The 19391-nt window shown below is 34.0% G+C and overlaps 1 protein-coding gene across 6 annotated transcripts in view; it reads left to right on the top strand.

Moving 5' to 3' along the window:
* The window catches only part of RAP1GDS1 (Rap1 GTPase-GDP dissociation stimulator 1), a 155985-nt gene that overhangs the window by 23661 nt on the left and 112933 nt on the right, over window positions 1-19391 (top strand). For 5 of the 6 annotated variants that reach the window (XR_012332173.1, XM_019926441.3, XM_019926440.3 and 2 more), the window contains exon 2: window positions 12115-12225. Coding sequence is in view for 5 of the 6 variants with exons in the window: in XM_019926441.3 (XP_019782000.1) it covers window positions 12115-12225 (111 nt within the window). In the remaining variant the exon portion in view is untranslated. The remainder of the gene's footprint in view (window positions 1-12114; window positions 12226-19391) is intronic. The other variant, XM_019926439.3, reaches the window with a different exon arrangement.

The following is a 19391-nucleotide window of genomic DNA, read 5'->3' as shown; positions in this document are numbered from 1 at the left end:
AAAGAAAGGAGTTGGTCTGACTGCAAGAATACAGAAGATTTCACATCAGAATCGAATATTAGTTGACTTTGCAGAGTAAGTAGTTATTCTATAGATAGAGAATTCACAGAAAGGCATTTTAGACAGGAATTTAATAAGCACAGTTGTAAAAATGGGCATATGCCTGGAAAAAAGCCAGTAATCTAGTGGGACTGACACATATGTTGTGTGAGAAAGTAATGAGATGAGGGCATAATATTAGTTGAGGCACTTGGTTTTGACGTAAGGTATTCTGGACTTTAGGCAATTATTCATCACTGAATACTTTTGAAAGAACAGTGATATGCTCTGGAAAGAACATGTTTCTGAGGTTTCTAGCCTGGGTGAATAGAAATTGGTAAGTTGGACCCAGGTTCCGTAAGACTCAGAAACAATCTTCGTTTACTCATTTTAGTGTTAATAAGAAAATTGGAGAATGTAAGATTTATTTGTAAAGGGGGAGGGATAATAATCAGAGGGGACTTATATCCTGTGTTGGTCTTTGAGTTCTCAACTAGCAGAAATGGATTAAAAGAAAGAATGAAACAAATATATTTTTAAAGTTTGTTTTTTCCTCACATGTAGCATAATTTAATGGAAGACTCAATAGACTATGTTTTTAAATAAATCTATTTTATTTATTTATTTTTGGCTGCTTTGGGTCTTCGTTGCTGCACGCGAGCTTTCTTTAGCTGCGGCGAGCAGGGGCTACTCTTTTTTTTTTTTTTTTTTTTTTTTGCGATATGCGGGCCTCTCACCGTTGTGGCCTCTCCCGTTGCAGAGCACAGGCTCCGGACGCGCAGGCTCAGCGGCCATGGCTCACGGGCCCAGCCGCTCCACGGCATGTGGGATCTTCCCGGACCGGGGCACGAACCCGTGTCCCCTGCATCGACAGGCGGACTCTCAACCACTGCGCCACCAGGGAAGCCCGGGGGCTACTCTTTGTTGCAGTGTGCGGGCTTCTCACTGCAGTGTCTTCTCTTGTTGCGGAGCACGGGCTCTAGGCGCGTGGCTTCAGTAGTTGTGGCACGTGGGCTCAGTAGTTGTGGCTCACGGGCTCTAGAGTGCAGGCTAAGTAGTTGTGGCTCACGGGCTTAGGTGCTCCGTGTCATGTGGGATCTTCCCGGACCAGGTATTGAGCTCGTGTCCCCTGCATTGGCAGGTGGATTCTTAACCACTGTGCCACCTGGGAAGTCTGCAATAGACTAATTTAAAAGTGTTCTGGGTTTTAGGCCTGGCTCGGGACTAAACTCTGTAAAGATATATTAAGCAAAAAAGTAAGATAGAAACTGAGTTACAATATATGGAAGCTGAAAATACTATAATTTTTAAATACAGTACTTTCCATCATCGTACTAGTAAAAAAACAATCATTTCTTTCTTTAGCAGGCAAACTTTTAAAATAGTTTCATTTTGTCAAATACTAAACCCTTTTGATAAGTGAAATATAATGTTCAGGAGAGACTGTTATTATTTCCAGCTCCCTAAGCCAGGTGCCCCAAACTGACTTAATGCCATTCATTTGGAGATGAATTTGAAATTCTTCCAGTCATGCATTGACTATGTTCTAGGTGCTTGAAAAGCATGTTAGTATAAAAATAATTTTTATTTTCATTTGGTGTGTGTAATAATGATGATAGTAAAGCTTTGCTACTATATATGTACATGACGGTTAATTCTCTTCAATTGCAAGAAATAATCTCTTTTTTAAGAGTGTTGCTATTACTAAGACGCTGTATATTTAGAAAATATTGAGTGGCATTTGAAGGGGGATAAATTTGTCTCCTAATGGGTATTATCAACAGTGATATAGTTGTCCAGAGAGATAAACACCTCTCTATCTGTCAGTCGGTCAGTCTGTCCATCCATCCATCCACTTACTATATAGTAAGACGATAGAATGAACATTTGAAAATATACACTATATTTTTAGATCCAGTAACCTTGAAACTAAAGGTACTGTTTCTAGATAATATCTTTGAAGAAGATAAACTCTTAAAATTATGCTACCATGAATAGCATAAAGAACTTCAGATTTATATGTGGAATCTAAAAAATGATACAAAGGAACTTATTTACAAAACAGAAATAAACTCACAGACGTAGAAAAATTTACGGTTACTAAGGGGAAAAAGGGGAGAGGGATAAATTAGGGATTTGGGATTAACAGATACATACTACTATATATAAAATAAACAATTAGACCTACTTATAGCACAGGGAACTATATTCAGTATCTTGTAATAACCTATAATGGAAAAGAATCTGAAAAACAATATATATATGTATCTATATATATCTGAATCACTTTACTATACACCTGAAACATTGTAAATCAACTATACTTAAATTTAAAAAAAAAATTCAAGTTTCAGCTAATGAGATTCAGAAGGAAAAAAAATGAATGAAAATAAGACTAAAAACTGAATTATTCTGGGACCTAAAATAATTTCCTTTTTGATCTACTTTGTGACTGAATGTCGATATCCTTACATATAAAATAATGCTATCAGCATTCAGGTATCTAATTAGGGAATACTGTTTGGAAAATACAAATTTGTTAAAAATGAATGGTATGTCTTCCCTACCATTAACCATTCTGACCATCAACCCCCACCCCTTAGGCTAACTATAAAGCAAAAGTTGCACAATGTGTTTGACTTTATATTATTATATTAGAAATAAATAGTGGTTGTTTTTCTCTTTTAAAAAAAGAAAAGAATTTCAGGACTTACTAGCCTAATATGATACTGTCTCATTTTGAGACTGGCTCTTTGGGACAGTATATTCTTTAATGATGGTGATTATCTTAGGCACTTCTATAGTCAAGTTATTTAAATATAGAAATAACCCCACTTTTCTCGTCAGTTTTTCTTAGATTGATATTAAGAAAAGAGAGGAACTGATAGCTGTAAAATTTGAAACTCTTCCATTGCAGTACACACTTAAAGACCAGCACATTGAGTTTCTGGCTAATAGGATAGAGAAATTGGAGCATAAAGAGCCTCTGGTGCCTAATGGTATACAGGATTGGAAGAGAAAAGTCTGGACAAGGTTGTTTCAAAGTTCCAGCAGGAAAGTATAGCTGTCTTCATATCTTTATGTCTTAATATCTTTAACAAGGGCTTCTAAGAGGAGACACTTGGAATGAGAGCTAGCTTGCTGATCAGGGTTATCAGAAGTTGCAGTCATATTTTATCCAAATGTAACAAGGCCTAAAAAGTGGCAGTTCTTTACATTGATAGGTAGATAGCTGGATAGATAAAGGAAGTTATCTGTCCAGCTGGATAAAGGAAGGAAGGATAGAAGGAGAGGCAGCATAACATTCTATGTATTTATTTTATTTTTTAAATTAATATTTTTTATTGAAGTATAGTTGACTTATAATACTGTGTTAGTTTCAGGTGTACAACAGAGTGATTAAGCTATACATATATATATATCTATATTCCTTCCCATTATATTTTATTACAAGATATTGAATATAGTTTCCTGTGCTGTACAATAAATCCTTATTGTTTATCTATTTTATATGTGGTAGTGTGCATCTGTTAATTAATTCCATACTTCCAATGTATCCCTCTCCCCCGCTTGCCCTTTGGTAACCATGTTTGTTTTCTCTGTCTGTGAGTTTGTTACTGTTTTATAAATAAGTTCATTTGTACTATTTTTTTAGATTCCACATATAAGTGATATCATATAATATTTGTCTTTCTCTGACTTTACTTAGTATGATAATCTCTAGGTTCATCCATGTTGCTGCAAATGGCATTAGTTAATACTTTTTTATGGCTGAGTAATATTAAATTGTATATATATATGCCTCATCTTCTTTATCCATTCATCTGTTGATGAATATTGAGGTTGCTTCCATGTCTTGGCTATTGTAAATAGTGCTGCTATGAACATTGAGGTGCATGTGTCTTTTTTTTAATTAATTTTTATTGGAGTATAGTTGATTTACAATGTTGTTGTGTTAGTTTCTGCTGTATGGCAAAGTGAATCAGTTATACATATAAATATATATCCACTCTTTTTTAGATTCCATTCCCATATAGGTCATTACCACATGATCCAGCAATCCCACTCCTGGGCATATATCTGGAAAAGATGAAAGCTCTAATTCAAAAAGATACATGCGCTGGATCATGTGGTAACTCTTAGTTTTCTAAGGAACCTCCATACTGTTCTCCATGGTGCCTGCACCAATGTACGTTCCCACCAACAGCGTAGGAGGGTTCCCTTTTCTCCACACCCTCTCCAGCATTTATTATTTGTAGACTTTTTTTTTCACATTTTCATTTTAATTAGCTCTTTAAAATGCTAGGGTTTTTTGGCCACGTGGGACTTACGTACATTTTCAATTACATAGGACTCAATATTTTAAATCATTAAATTCTCATTACACATTCTGCAGTTCATAAGCTACCCTGTCTATACATACTATCATGTGTTTAAGTATTAACTTGCCTACGATCATTTAAGTAGTAAAAGAGTGAAAATGAGACCTGCGACAGCAATTCTGCATACTTGCTGAGTGACCTTGGAATATAAATCCCTGTAGGTCCCTATAAAAGGAGAAAGTTGATTCAGAAGATCACAGATCTCTTCTATTCCTAATAGTCAGTGAATACCCTATTCTTTTTTTTAAATGGAAATATAGTTGATTTACAATGTTGTGTTCATGTCTGCTGTACAGCAGAGTGATTCAGCTATACATATATATACATTCTCTTTTATATTCTTTTCCATTATGGTTTATCACAGGATATTGAATATAGTTCCCTGTGCTATACAGTAGGACCTTGTTGATTATTTGTAGGCTTTTTGATGATGGCCATTCTGACCAGTGTGAGGTGATACCTCATTGTATTTTGACTTGCATTTCTCTAATAATTAGCATCGTTAAGCATCTTTTCATGTGCCTGTTGGCTATCTGTATGTCTTCTTTGGAGAAATGTCTATTTAGGTCTTCTGCCCAGTTTTTGATTGGGTTGTTTGGTTTTTTTGTTGATGATCAGCATACCATTCTAATTCTCTGGTGAACATGTATATATTATCCAGAGAGAGAAGAGGACTCTGGGCAAAACCACGGTCATACTAACATTAAAGGGACAGATAGAGAAGACCAAGAACAAATGTTTAGAGACACTGGTGTTTTGAAGTAAGATGTCAAATAATAGAATTGAGAAAAGTCCATTGTGTTTGTCGAGATATCATTTAAGACTTTTGCCAGACTAATTTTGATAAGAGTTTTAGACAATTTGGTTAGATTGTGGTTTTAAGAGTGATTAAGTGGTTAAGAAGTAGGAGACAGAGAATTAAGGACCGAAGTCAAATTTGCTTTAACTCCTTCTTTTTAATTAATTAATTATAATTTATTTATTTTATTTTTGGCTGTGTTGGGTCTTTGTTGCTGCGCACGGGCTTTCTCTAGTTGCGGTGAGCAGGGGCTACTCTTCGTCGTGGTGCGCGGGCTGCTCATTGCAGTGGCTTCTCTTGTTGTGGAGCACAGGCTCTAGGCACACGGGCTTCAGTAGCTGTGGCATGCTGGCTCAGTAATTGTGGCTCCTGGGCTCTAGAGGTACAGGCTCAGTAGTTGTGGCGCCACAGGCTTAGTTGCTCCGCGGCATGTGGGATCTTCTTGGACCAGGGATCGAACCTGTGTCCCCTGCATTACCAGGCGGGTTCTCAACCACTGCACCACCAGGGAAGTCCCTGCTTTAACTCTTTGAAGATGTCATAATTTCTTTCACAAGACAAGCTAGACCATATGCTGTAATATAAGGAAGAGATTATTATTTTAAGGCAAAAATTTTTATTTTAGTTAATACTTCTTAGTACTAGAAATTCCCATGAAAATTATCATTCTCTACTTACTTCCCCTACCCTCCCCACCAGCCAGAAGCTGAGAAATTTTCTATTAGAATAATTACAGTGTCTTAAATCATAAGTAAATATAAAGTACGGAAATCTGGATTTACACACAAAAAAAATTTGGATGGTAAGGATTCACTACTGAGATGTACTGTCATGCTTTGAAGGGGTCCAAAAATAATACCCCCGTTCCCTACTCAAGTTCAGAATCACTGGCGATATAAGCAGATGAGTTCTCTGTTGGAATTCAGAATAACTGCTTTAAAATTGGTAAAGTCTAGAATGAAGGACAGAGCTTATTTGTATAGTCACAAAGGGATGGCTAATACTTCAGGGCTGAATTAAATGTATTTACTAATAACCTTGTCACTGGTGCCGCTGGACAGCCAAAGATGGAGAGGAACAGAGAATTCTTGCCCCTTCTACTAAAAACTCAGGAGCCCAGAAGGGGCTGAGCCATGCATATCCAGTTCTTCTCTCTCAACTTGTTAATCAGATAAATCATTCCTCTCCTGGAGAATGGAGGTGGCAGTTGCCAAGTGAGGAGCCAGAAGAAGTGTCGCTGTAGTAAAAATTCCCAGTAAGGAAGCTTGAGACCAGTGGGAAAGGGGTTACTGCCCCAGTCATTTTATTTTCCAGTATGCTCTTTTAAAGAGGTATAATTCACACAGACTAAAATACACAGATTTTAAATGTACAGTTTGATGAGCTTTGACAAATGTACATACTTATGTAATCACTATTCCAATCAAGATATCAACATTCTGACACTGTAAACAGATTCACAGCAAGAGTTTTTTAAGTACTAACCTGTTCGTTCATTTTAAATGCTTAAAAAATACATTAAATTTGTAATAATTCTGTTGACAGCTTTGGTTGTCTCTGGATGAAGAGTTTAATGAACTTTTTCTAAAAAGATCCCACATCATTAGTAGGCATATAATTATTTCTATGGAGAGACTGAATGATTTTTTTACTGAGTAGAAGTCTTTTAAAAATGGAATGGTCTATGTATTTTTTTAGTTATATATTTTATATTCTTAAGTACTTAAATTGTCTTCACTGATACCTTCCTATATTAAAATATAAGATCCTGTATTTCTATTTCTGATAATATGGAGTGCATAGTGTAGGTGCATAGCAGGTAACATTTACCTTCCCTTCCCTATTGGTATACTTTGGCTCATAAGTGTGTGATATAAAGGATGGTAACTAGAGAGCTTTCTGCAAGTAAGGAATTCATTCCCTTATTCACTTAGTTAATTTAATAAATATTTGCTGGCTACCTTTTTGTGCCAAGTAATAGGTATAGTGCAATGACTATAGTTAACAATGTGCCCCATACAATATAGAGGGGGAGTATATATTACCAATTAAACAAAAGAATATATAACTGCATACTGTGAATAGTGCTGTGAAGGATGGATGCAGTGATAGAGAATAACCCTGGAGGGTTGGGGAAGAGAAGACTTAGAAGAACGATGGTCTCTGGGGTTGTGACAGTTAGGCTGAAACTTGATAAGAAAGGGATGTCAAACAAGGAGCACTGGGGATGGAATGAAGGAAAGGAAACAAGTAAAACAGATCCAGGTGCCAATATAGGTAGTACTAAGTACGTCTTAACTACTTTTATTACTTGTTGACTCATAGTTTTGATGTATTATTATCATTTGACTAACATTATGTCTTTTTTCCTCAGTGTTGTGGTAATTACTTTTTATTACTTTTAGTAGTATGAACTTAGATATGATATATTATTCATACTTTATTTCAGAAAAATCAACCTATATCCATGTAATAAGATAGAACAAGTATATCTGAGATGTGATGCCCTACAACTTCTTTTTAGTTAATAGAAGACATATATATGAATATAGTTTTCTTTTCCTTTAGGGAAATAAAATCAATTTCTCAAAACTATTTAAGCCCTCTTAGGAAAATAAATATTAACATTCGTTGTGAATGATAACCTGGGATTTTTTTATAAAGTAGGTTTAGGATTACTAGGTTAATCACAGTTGTATGAGACATCACTAGAGCATGTTAGTATTATTTAATGTAAATTTTTGTCTACTTTTTCCTGGGTTGACCTGGAAAATAAATTACCACTCATTTTATAATAGGGAATTCCACTTTATTTTTAGAATTGTCATGAGCTGGCAATGTACAAAAGTCTATTAAAATTTACACCTTACTTTGAAGTAAGAAAATGCCTGAAATTCTAATACTAGAGCAGCAATCCCAGGAGTCCTTGGTGTGCTGTTAGGGTGCCCATGAGGTCAAAACTATTTGTGTGGTATCATCAAAAGACATTTTTTGTCTTTTTTCACTGTATTGACATTTGCACTGACAGTGGTGCAAAAGCATCTGTGGGTAAAAAATTGCTAGTGCTTCAGTATGTGTGAATCAGGCTACTAGTAGCACCAAACTACAATAACTAGTAATTATTGTATTCTTTACCATCGTATACTTGAGGTTAAAAAAAAAATACCAGTTTTACTTAAGAATGTCCGTGATGAAGCAGGAAAAACAATGTTTTTAAAACTCTTAACTTTTTAATACACATTTTAAAAATATACTATTTGATAAAATGGGAAGTACACAGAAAACACCTGCATTGCATCGTAACGTCTGATGGTTGTTTTTAAGAAAAGCAGTTGTGCAATCTTTTGAGTTGTGAGCTGACTGAGATACTTTTTTTCATGGAATAACTTTTTTTTTTAATTTGAAAGAACAGAGAGATGAACTGGCTTTTCATATTTGGCAGATATTTTCTCACGAATGAGGTTAATTTGTCATTTAAGGAAAACAACTCACAGTATCTGTTGCTGGTGATAAAATTAGAGGTTTTAAGAGAAAATTAGAATTTTGGAAAACTTGTATCACCTTAGGCTTGACAGCTTCCCAGTACTTAGTCTTTAAAAAAGATTAGTGAAGATATTAACAAATGTGATATTTTGAAATAGTACAATGAAATGTGTCAGTGTTTGGAAGATATGCATAACTCCATGACCTAATTTTTTAAATGACCAATGCATGGATGACAAACATGTTGCATGCATGAAAGATTCAAAATGCAAAAGAGCAGTGGATTTTCATGTAACAGTTGGCAGAGCTCAGTGATATTGTTTCAGATTTCACATGGTAACTAGCCTTTAAAACACTACCACTAATCAAATTTTGGTGTAGTATCAAAGACTATCCACTGTTATCTGAAAAGGCTGTTAAAGTACTCCCTTGTTTTCCAACTATGTATATGTGTGAGGCTGAATTTTTTCATCTACTTAACCAAAACAACAAATTATAAAGATTGAGTACAGAAGCAGATATGAGAATCCAGTTTTCTTCTATTAAGGCAGACATTACAGAGATTTGTGAAAATGTAGAAAAATGCCACTCTTCTCAGTAAGTTGGTTTTGAAATATAATTATTTTTCATTAAAAATATAATTATGTTAACAGATAATAGTTTTATATTTGTTAGGTTTAAATGAATTACTAAAATAAGTATTTAAAAGTCTCATTTTTAATTTTTAGTATGTTAAATATCAATATAAATAATTGAAAACAGAGCTCTTTTGTACATGATACTATACATAGAAAATCCTAAACACATCATCAGAAAACTACTAGAGCTCATCAATGAATTCGGTAAAGTTGAAGGATACAAAATTAACGTACAGAAATTTGTTTGCATTTCTGTACACTAACAATCAGAGAAATTATGGAAACAATCCCATTTACCATCGCATCAAAAAGAATAAAATACCTAGGAATAAACCTACCTAAGGTGGTAAAAAAACCCTGTACTTGGAAAACTATGAGACGCTGATGAAAGAAATTGAGGATTACACAAACAGATGGAAGATATACTGTGTTCTTGGATTGAAAGAATTATTATTGTTAAAATGACCATACTACTCAAGGCAGTCTGCTGATTCAATTCAATCCCTGTCAAAATACCAGTGACATTTTTCACAGAACTAGACCAAATAATTTAAAAATTTGGATGGAAACACAGAAGACCCTGAATAGCCAAAACAATCTTGAGAAAGAAGAACAGAGCTGAAGGAATCACGCTCCCTGACTTCAGACTTTATTACAAAGCTACAGTCATCAAAACAGTATGGTACTGGCACAAAAGCAGACACATAGACTAATGGAACAGAATAAAAAGCCCAGAAATAAACCCCCACACTTATGGTCAGTTAATCTACAGCAAAGGAGGCAAGACCATGCAATGGAGAAAATACAGTCTCTTCAATAAGTGGTGCTGGGAAAACTGGACAGCTACATGGAAAAGAATGAAATTAGAACATTCTCTAGCACCATATAAAACACTAGACTCAAAATGGATTAGAGAACTAAATGTAAGACCAGAAATTATAAATTTCCTAGAGGAAAACATAGGCAGAACGCTCTTTGACATAAATCGCAGCATTAATTTTTTGGATCCATCTCCTAAAGTAAAGAAAATAAAAGTAAAATAAACAAATGGGACCTAATTAAACTTAAAAGCTTTTACGCAGAAAAGGAAACCATCAGCAAAATTAAAACACACCCTATTAAATAGGAAAAAATATTTGCAAATTATATGACCAATAAGGGACTAATATCCGTAATATATAAACAGCTTATACAACTCAACATCAAAAAACAAACAACTTGATTAAAAAATAGGCAGAAGACCTGAACAGACATTTTTCCAAAGAGGACATGCAGATGGCCAACAGACACATGAAAAGATGCTCAACATCACTAATCATTAGGGAAATGCAAATTAGAACCACAGTGAGATATTATCTCACAAGTGACAGAATGGCTGTCATCAAAAAGAACACAAATAACAAATGTTGGTGAGGATGTGGAGAAAAGGGCACCCTTGTGTACTTTTGGTGGGAATGTAAGTTGTTGCTACACTGTGGAAAACAGTATGGAGGTTTCTCAAAATAATAAAACTAGAACTACCACTCTGGGTATATATACCAAAACACTAATTCGAAAAGATACATGCACCCCAATGTTCATAGCAGCATTATTTGCAGTAGCTAAGATATGGAAGCAACCTAAGTGTCCATCAACAGATGAATGGATAAAGAAGATGTTGGGGGGAGGTGTCTCTGCATATATATACACACACACAATGGAATACTACTCAGCTATAAAATAAGAATGAAATTCTGCCATTTGCAACAATGTGGACTGACTAAAGAGTACTGTGCTAAGTGAAATGAGTCAGAGAAGGACAAATACTGTATGATATCATTTATATATGAAATCTAAAAAATACAACAAACTATTAAATATAGCAAAAAAGAAACAGACTCACAGATATAGAGAACAAACTAGTGGTTATCAGTGGGGAGAGGGAAGTGGGGAGGGGAAGTAAAGGGGTAGGGGATTAAGAAGTACAAACTATTATGTATAAAATAAGCTACAAGGATACATTGTACAACACAGAGAATATAGCCAATATTTTATCACTATAAATGGAGCATAACCTTTAAACTTTGTGAATCACTATATTGTACACCTATAATTTATATAACATTATACATCAGCTAAACTTGAATAAAAAATTTTAAAAGACCTCTTTGGGGTCCTAAATAATTTTTAATAGTGTAAAAAGATTTTTAACAGTCTATGGTCTAGAGGAATCCATGTATAATTTAGGAGGAGAGCATTGCTTTAAAATCCAAAATGTACATGTTTTGGCTTAAAGCAGTACTTTGAAGCGTTTTTTAAATGGCATTGTTAAAACAGGTTTTATAGTCATCAGACTATTATTTTAAGTCATATCATTTTGAAACTTTTCTAAACCTTCATTTTCATTTTATGTATTTAAAATACAACAGAGGAAGCCAAAAATGTAATAAAGTATTATTTGCAAAGCTATGTAATTTTTTGTAGACCTTTTTTTTTTTTTCAGTTAACCATGGCTTGTTCCTGAACAAGCTAAATAAGGTACAAGAATGCTGAAAAGATGTTCTGTGACTATCTATGGAATATTCTTGGTATCTTACAGATACAGAATGAATATTTTATAGGAGTTAAATGGATAAAATTTTATTTAAAAAATATGTAATCGTATAGTCCATTGCCATTTTGGAATGTATGTGGAAATTAATTCACCATATGGGAGCCTTATGCCTGTTAGTGGTACTGTTTATCATGTAACATGATGGTTAGAGAGGTTTCTGATTGCTCTTTTTTCTCTAAGCAGATAATCTCAGTGATACCTTGAAGAAGCTGAAGATAACAGCTGTTGACAGAACTGATGATAGTTTAGAAGGATGCTTGGATTGTCTACTTCAAGCCTTGGCTCAAAATAGTAAGTTTTAAGGAACCTCCATACTGTGAGGATATGGGGAGGGGGAAGGGTAAGCTGTGACAAAGTGAGAGAGTGGCATGGACATATATACACTGCCAAACATAAAATAGATAGCTAGTGGGAAGCAGCTGCATAGCACAGGGAGATCAGCTCGGTGCTTTGTGACCACCTAGAGGGGTGGGATAGGGAGTGTGGGAGGGAGGGAGACGCAAGAGGGAAGAGAGATGGGAACATATGTATATGTATAACTGATTCACTTTGTTATAAAGCAGAAACTAACACACCATTGTAAAGCAATTATACTCCAATAAAGATGTAAAAAAAAATAGTAAGTTTTATTATGTTTACTCAAATGCCAAACAAAAAATCAAATCAACAGTCATTCAGAAATTGGTATATAGTTTAGCACATAACTTACATTCACATAACTTGAATTCTTTTGAATCCTATCCCTGAATACTGAGATTGTTTTACATGTTCACCCTCCTACTTACCTCGCCTCCCCCAGGATACTGAAAGCCAAGTTGATAGGCAGAAGAAAGGTGGAATTGATTGGTGGTGATGACATTAATACTAGTCCCAGAGAGAGGCAGTTCTTAACAGATAAGCGCCAAAGTTGTTTTTCTTCTTAACACCTAACTACGCTTTAAAAAAAGACTGTGTTTACATGTGGGGACGAGAAACAGAGAGGAAAAGAAAGAAAGAAAGGAAGGAAGAAAGGAAGGAAGGAAGGAAGGAAAAAGAAAGAAAGAGAGAGAGAGAGAAAGAAAGAAAGAGAGAGGGAGCTTAAAACACTTGAAATTTTTTTTCTGAGATCTTTTTAATCATTTTACTTTAAAATAATGTGTATGCTTAGGTTTAATTGGAAAGAGCCATCAGCAGTCATCCAGAAACCCTGTAAAACTGAGGTAACACTTGATCTTTGGTGGCGTGGTAAATAAGAAATAAAAATTATACAACTCTTCATTGACTAATACATTGTATTGTTACATTTGATCCATCATATTTCTATTCACTAATTTCTGTATTATCACAATGAATAGACAGATACAGAATAATTTTCATTTGTTTCCTTAATTCTCCTTGGCTGTGCTGTGGTTTATGCTGTGCTTGTTTTTAATTATGCCATTATTTCATCCTGGGACTAATTATGTAGCTGACAAATAATTCAGGAGGAAGAATAGACTGTATTGTTAGAGTTCAGTTTCAAGCACTCTGATATGTATGCATTTTTTTTCTTTTTTCTTTTTTAGTAAACTGTGATTAGAAAATTTAAAATAATTGATTGCAGTACTCTTTATCAAAAAGCACATTTAAGGTAGCTTTTAAAATTCTGTTTTAGTAATATTTTGCTTTTGAGATTATAATTATGTCAAGCTATTTAATCTTAGAGATATCAGAGAAGGGATTTAAAATAAGGAGTTCAGTAAAAACATCTGGATAAGGGTCACAGTGGTAAAGAAAAATAAGAGAGAATGTGTAAGGCTGTACTCTCCATTATAGTAGATAAAGGTGGCTATTTAAATTTTAACAATTAAATTTAATTAAAAATTAAGTTCTTTAGTCTAACTTTCAATAGCCATGTTTGATTGGTGACTACCTTATTGGGGATCACAGGTATAAACTATTTCCATGATCACAGAATATTCTTTTGGTTAGAACCACATAATGACCTGAGTTTTACACATGCCTGTATAGGCAGATTTACGTAATCTTGTAATCAGTCTGTATAAATTGAGTATCTCAAGTTCATTTTTTTTCAAGCGTTGTTTTATTATAACTTATTTTGTTTTAAATGGCCCAGTTTTTTCTCTGTGTTAAAAACAAGTAGCATTTTCTAAATGGACCATTTGTTCAGGACCTGAAGGACACGGAGGTGATATCCTTGGTTATACATGGAGGCTTGCTCAGCCCTCTCCGGGAAAGACTGGTACACAGATAGATGAAATTGTTGAAGAGAAATGAAAAAAGGAAGCAACATTTTATAGCTTTTTAAAGAACAGATTCAGGAAATATTGACAAGTGTATATAGTTGCTGAACTAAATTTCAGACCCATTGCAGAGTTTTTCGTTGGACCCATTTATTGAAAATGGTCTTGAAATTATATATCATAAAATGTTAAGGCCAAATAGTTACAAAGTGGTAATGAAAACAACAGACTCTACCAATTTAATTATTGACTCCTTAGGAAGGGAACAAAAGGAATATGGCTTCTTAAGAATCTGTAATAAAATTCATAATTGTCCTCACATCTGAGACTATTGACACAAAAGAATTTGATGTAGGAAGAGGTGGTTCATGCAGATGTTCCGTCTCTGACTTACAAATGATATCTATCATTGATTGAGCATCCACAAATAATATCTATCATTGATTGAGCATCCACTGTGTACTCAGCACTAGACTTCAGACTTATATCTGTTGTCTAATCTAATCTTTCCTATAGACCCATGAGGAGGTATTATATACATCACCATTTAAAAGATAAGGAAACAGTCCCTGTAAGGGTACTTGCCTTGCTCTGGCAGAGTACAGAGTTTGAATTTGAACTCTTAGTTTACAAAATAAAAGACTACATTCTGAGTAAAGTGCAGCTTTTTTCCTGCGTTTATAGAATGTGAAAGTGTTTTCAGAAACTAGATTTTAATATTGTCTTAAATTTTTGCTTTTTCTTTAAAATAGTTTCAAATTATTATTACAGAGGAAGAAAATTTATAAACCATTTTCCCCTTTGAGCTATATATTTATTTTATAGATATTAATTGGTATGTTTTATAAAATTAACATCTAGCTTTTAAGCAAGAAAAAATTTTTTTAAATACCAGGGAAATGTTTATTTTATAAAGTTCTTACTTCCCTGAATAAAATGTTTGATCCGTCACTACTTCTATGCTCTTAAAGGTAAAATTATAAAGCATATAACTTAGAATCTATACTGGCTTTTTTTACACAGAGAAGTTCTAATTTCATAATTCTTCCTAGTGTCAGGTGTTTTAACTAAAAAATATCAGTGTTTGCACTAGAATTGCACCTGATCAAGAAAGAATGATTTCTCCATTCTTTACAAGATGGTAATGTGTGTAATGGAAATCTAATCTTAAAGTTCTGTTTTACAGTTTACTAACCTACCAATGGAAAGGACATTTCTGAGAGGAAAGAAATTATGCTTTTAAGTTTTTACACTGTGGGAATTTAGTATTTTTGAATTGTATATTACAGATTATCATAATCTGAATTAGAATTTTTGCTTTGATGTATGACTTCAGAGTGTTTTCTTAAATTTGGGGGGGCATTAAATCTAGTATATGTAAGGATCTTAAAAGACAAAAGTTGAAAATTTGAATACGTACTAGACTTTATGGAAAATATTTTGTTTGAGCAAGCATTTTGTGTAAACCTCTGATCTAAATTAATATAGAAGCATTCATTCACTCATATGAATACTTTAGATCTCAGCTTTAAAATGTTTTTAGTAAATATATGAAGGCTACCAGCCAAGAAATCAGCCCGTTTATTCTGGTCTCTTTTGATTCAGAGAATAGTTAGAAGAGTCTCAGTAAATGCTTATTGAATTGTAGTGTCGGTTATTCTATTTCATGCTTATTTGAAAATGTAAAACAGCCCACATTTTTATCCGTAAACATTAAGGCAGGAATTGTCCTTAGAGAGTATGACATCTGAACCACCTTATAAGACAAACTACTAGCATGAATTAAAGGCCCCCAAATAAGCAAAATTAACAGTCTATTCATAATAAAAATTCTATTCTGTTGTAAGAGCATGGGGACCATGTTCTTGTTGGCTGGGGGAACCACAATACAGTGCCAGCATGATCACCAGCACCACTTTCAATTTTTTCCCTAAGGATTAGGCTGTTTACCTCTTTCTCATTGCCTCATATACGTTTGTATTTTAACTTTAACCAATTGCCCAATGGCAATTCCTATTTCATACAAGTGTCACGTAATTGTTTATTATCTATAGAAAACCCTATGAAAGAACATCAGTTTACTTGTTTTTAAAGAAGAAAGTATTTAGTATCTAGTTCCATATTCCTAACTTGGTAATACTCATCTACCTGTTGAATTCTTAGGTTATTTCTTAACGCTTGTTCTTTATTTTATTCAGTGTGTTGATTTTTGGCTCCCTACTAGGCTATAATCCTAAACATATCAAATTATGTACAGAAGCTACTAACGTAGATTATAAATCTTCTCTAACAGTAAGAATTGTCTGTTGTTTGCTTTTAGTCTGCTTTATGCCTTTAATATTTCTGAACAGACTTACTGTCATGTATCAAAATTATTTCCCAAGTAAGGACTTTGAAATTTATTATCAACTGTTTTTCAATAACCTTGTTAAATCTTCATTTACTGAGCATGAAAGATCGCTGCTGCTTTAGTAGAAATGAAAATTTATTTCACTTAATTCTTTCACAGTAATATCTAGATTTCAGTTTTTTACCCTACGTTATCCAATGTATCACAGAGTGATACATTTGCAGTTTTCTTTGCAAGCTAGATTCATTATGGTGTTCACCTCCTTTATATAGTTTTGTATTATGTGGCTCTTTTAGTTATTGTGTCCATCATTAATGAGGGCTTATGACTGGTGCTAATCATAAATTACCAAAGGTTCAGTTTTTACTAAATAAAGGTAGTATTTTAAGAGTAGAGGAGACTAGACTAAACTAGAGAACGTGGTCAACTAAAAAGACACTGACAATTCTTGATGAATTAAGACCCCTGGATTGCCATAGAGTAGTGGTGGCCACCTAAGTTTGAATTTTTCTACGCAGTCTAAAAAGCCATACAAATCAACAAAAAATCAGATAAAATCAAATATCTATAACCTATGCCCTGGAGACACACTAAGAACTTCAGATTATTAGGAGAGAGAAATTAATATCCAAATCTAGCCTACTCAGCTTCAGAGCCCATTTTTAGAGAGAGTTCATGAAGACTGCAGAGACCACATGGAAAGGACGAGAGGGGTTGAATCAGGAGCCTAGGGGTGATAGTTTACAGTTAAAATTGCCTTTAGAAAGAAAAAGTCTTAACTTGGTGGGAAAATTCTAAGATCTGGCCTTAGATTCAATTGGAGCATTGGCTATTGGGAATCAAAAGGAGGAGACTTAAAGGTACACAGGACCCTAGGCAACAGATCAGGAGAGTGCCACTTTGGGGGATGAAATTGTTCTCCCTTGTAGACGTGGTGTTGAAGGAAAAGAAGGATGCAAGATGGAGAAAGTAAGTGTTCTGTAGAAATAAGAAAATCATACTGTTAGAAGACACACTAATAACCCCCTTTGGTTTAAGTTCAGAAGAGGGAGCTTTTGAACTAAAAAACCTGAGAATTCATCCTTACCCTTACTGCATACAACTTTTACTGCTAGTTAAAGAAAAGAAAAACTATACACTGAATAGGAAATTGCAGGCTATATACATACATAGGTGCTACAAGGAACAAAGCAGAAAATAAGAATCAGAACATTTTAGTTATTGAATTGTTTTCTCCTAAACCACCCACGAAGTGGTTATCAGTAACAGAACACCATGACCTATATTAAACATCCTTAAGCCTTTGCAATTATGAAAAGGAAAAAGAATACCTGGGTAAGAAATTCAGAAACTTGGAACCAAAGTGGATAATTAGTAGGAAGATGTAAAGTAAGAGTTGACTAGAAGATAATGAAGAAAAGAATCATTTTAAAAAGTAAGACTAAATTACAAGGTACCAAGGAAGAACAGAGGTGACTGAAAATTTAATAAGGAGCATTGAGGAAAGTGGGCAAAATGAAGACAGAATAAAGGATCAAAGAGAAAATGATTAATATGGAAGATAGGCAAAAAGATCCAACATATGTGCAACTGGAATCCTCAAGGAGAAAAACAAAACAGTGGAACAGAGCTAATATTTAAAAGTATGAACTTTTCTGAAGTATAAAAAGACCAGAATCTGTATGTTGAAAGGACCTAGCATGTACTTGTGAAAATTGACTTCGAAGAAGTCTAGCAAAACTTTTAGACTTTAAAGGTAAAAATAAATACAAAGGAGAAATCCTCCAGGCTTCCATGCTAAAAGATCAAGTTATTTAAAAAGAAAAGAAAATTAGATTGGCATCAGACTCTTCAACAACAATATGCAAAACAATTCAATATTAGAGCAGTATTTTCAGAAAACTAAAGGAATAAGAATTTTATATTGAGCCAAGGTGCTCAGTAAGTATCAAGGCTATAGCAAAATTCTGTTAAACATGGAAAAACGCAGGGAATACTATGCTCATTAGCCTTCCAGAGGAATCTTCTAAACTTGTGCTGTCCAATACAGTATCCATTCTCTGCATGGCTATTGAGCATTTGAAATGAGGCTAGTCTGAATTTAGGTATGCCATAAGTATAAAATACATACTATACTTCAAAGACTTAGTACTTCCTCAAAAGTAAAATATCTCATGAAACGTTTTAAAATTATTGATTATATATTGAATCTCATTTTTAAAATTTTATAAAATATTTATAAATATTTCTATTGGAGTTTTATAGGCTATCATTTCTTGAATTATGGGTGGTTTAAGAATTGGACCAGCCAGTATGATGTGATGGAAATGAAGCTTAGAAACAAAATCATCATCATTGTCATCAATAAAATGTAGTTGGGTTATTCAGTGGAGGAGCAGACATTTTTAAAAGAGGCCATTTAAAATAATGAACCTTAAGTTCATTATCCTAGGGTTAGATTCTAAGGAAGTAGTAGCATATAGGTCCAAGATACATGTTAGTCAGAAGCAGAAAGAAGAGACAGTATATATTCAAATATATTTATATCTAGGAATTCGTAGAAGAGGCGTCACAGAAAGGCTTGAATCTGATTGAAATAATGAGAAAGACCATCTTGAAATCTTTCACAGGTCACAAGATTAGTAACAGAAGATAATAACATGGTTACTGGGTGCTGTTTGCCTTCTAATATGCTTTTAAGCACTGTACTTCACAAGGGGCAAAGAAAGCTCTCATTATGTACAATCTCCAGAAGGAGATAAGCCTCCATTGGTATTTGTATTTTGTGATTGAAGCATGGACAGAGAATCTGGATTTTCTTACACTAGCTAATTAATAAATGATACCATTTTTGCTTCTTAAGTTTGCTAAATTTGAAAAACTTC

The sequence above is a fragment of the Tursiops truncatus genome, chromosome 5, assembly GCF_011762595.2.
Source record: "Tursiops truncatus isolate mTurTru1 chromosome 5, mTurTru1.mat.Y, whole genome shotgun sequence".
NCBI classification, from domain to species: Eukaryota; Metazoa; Chordata; class Mammalia; order Artiodactyla; family Delphinidae; genus Tursiops; species Tursiops truncatus.
Note: the sequence above shows the minus strand (reverse complement) of the source record. Positions and strands in the feature narration are given on the sequence as shown.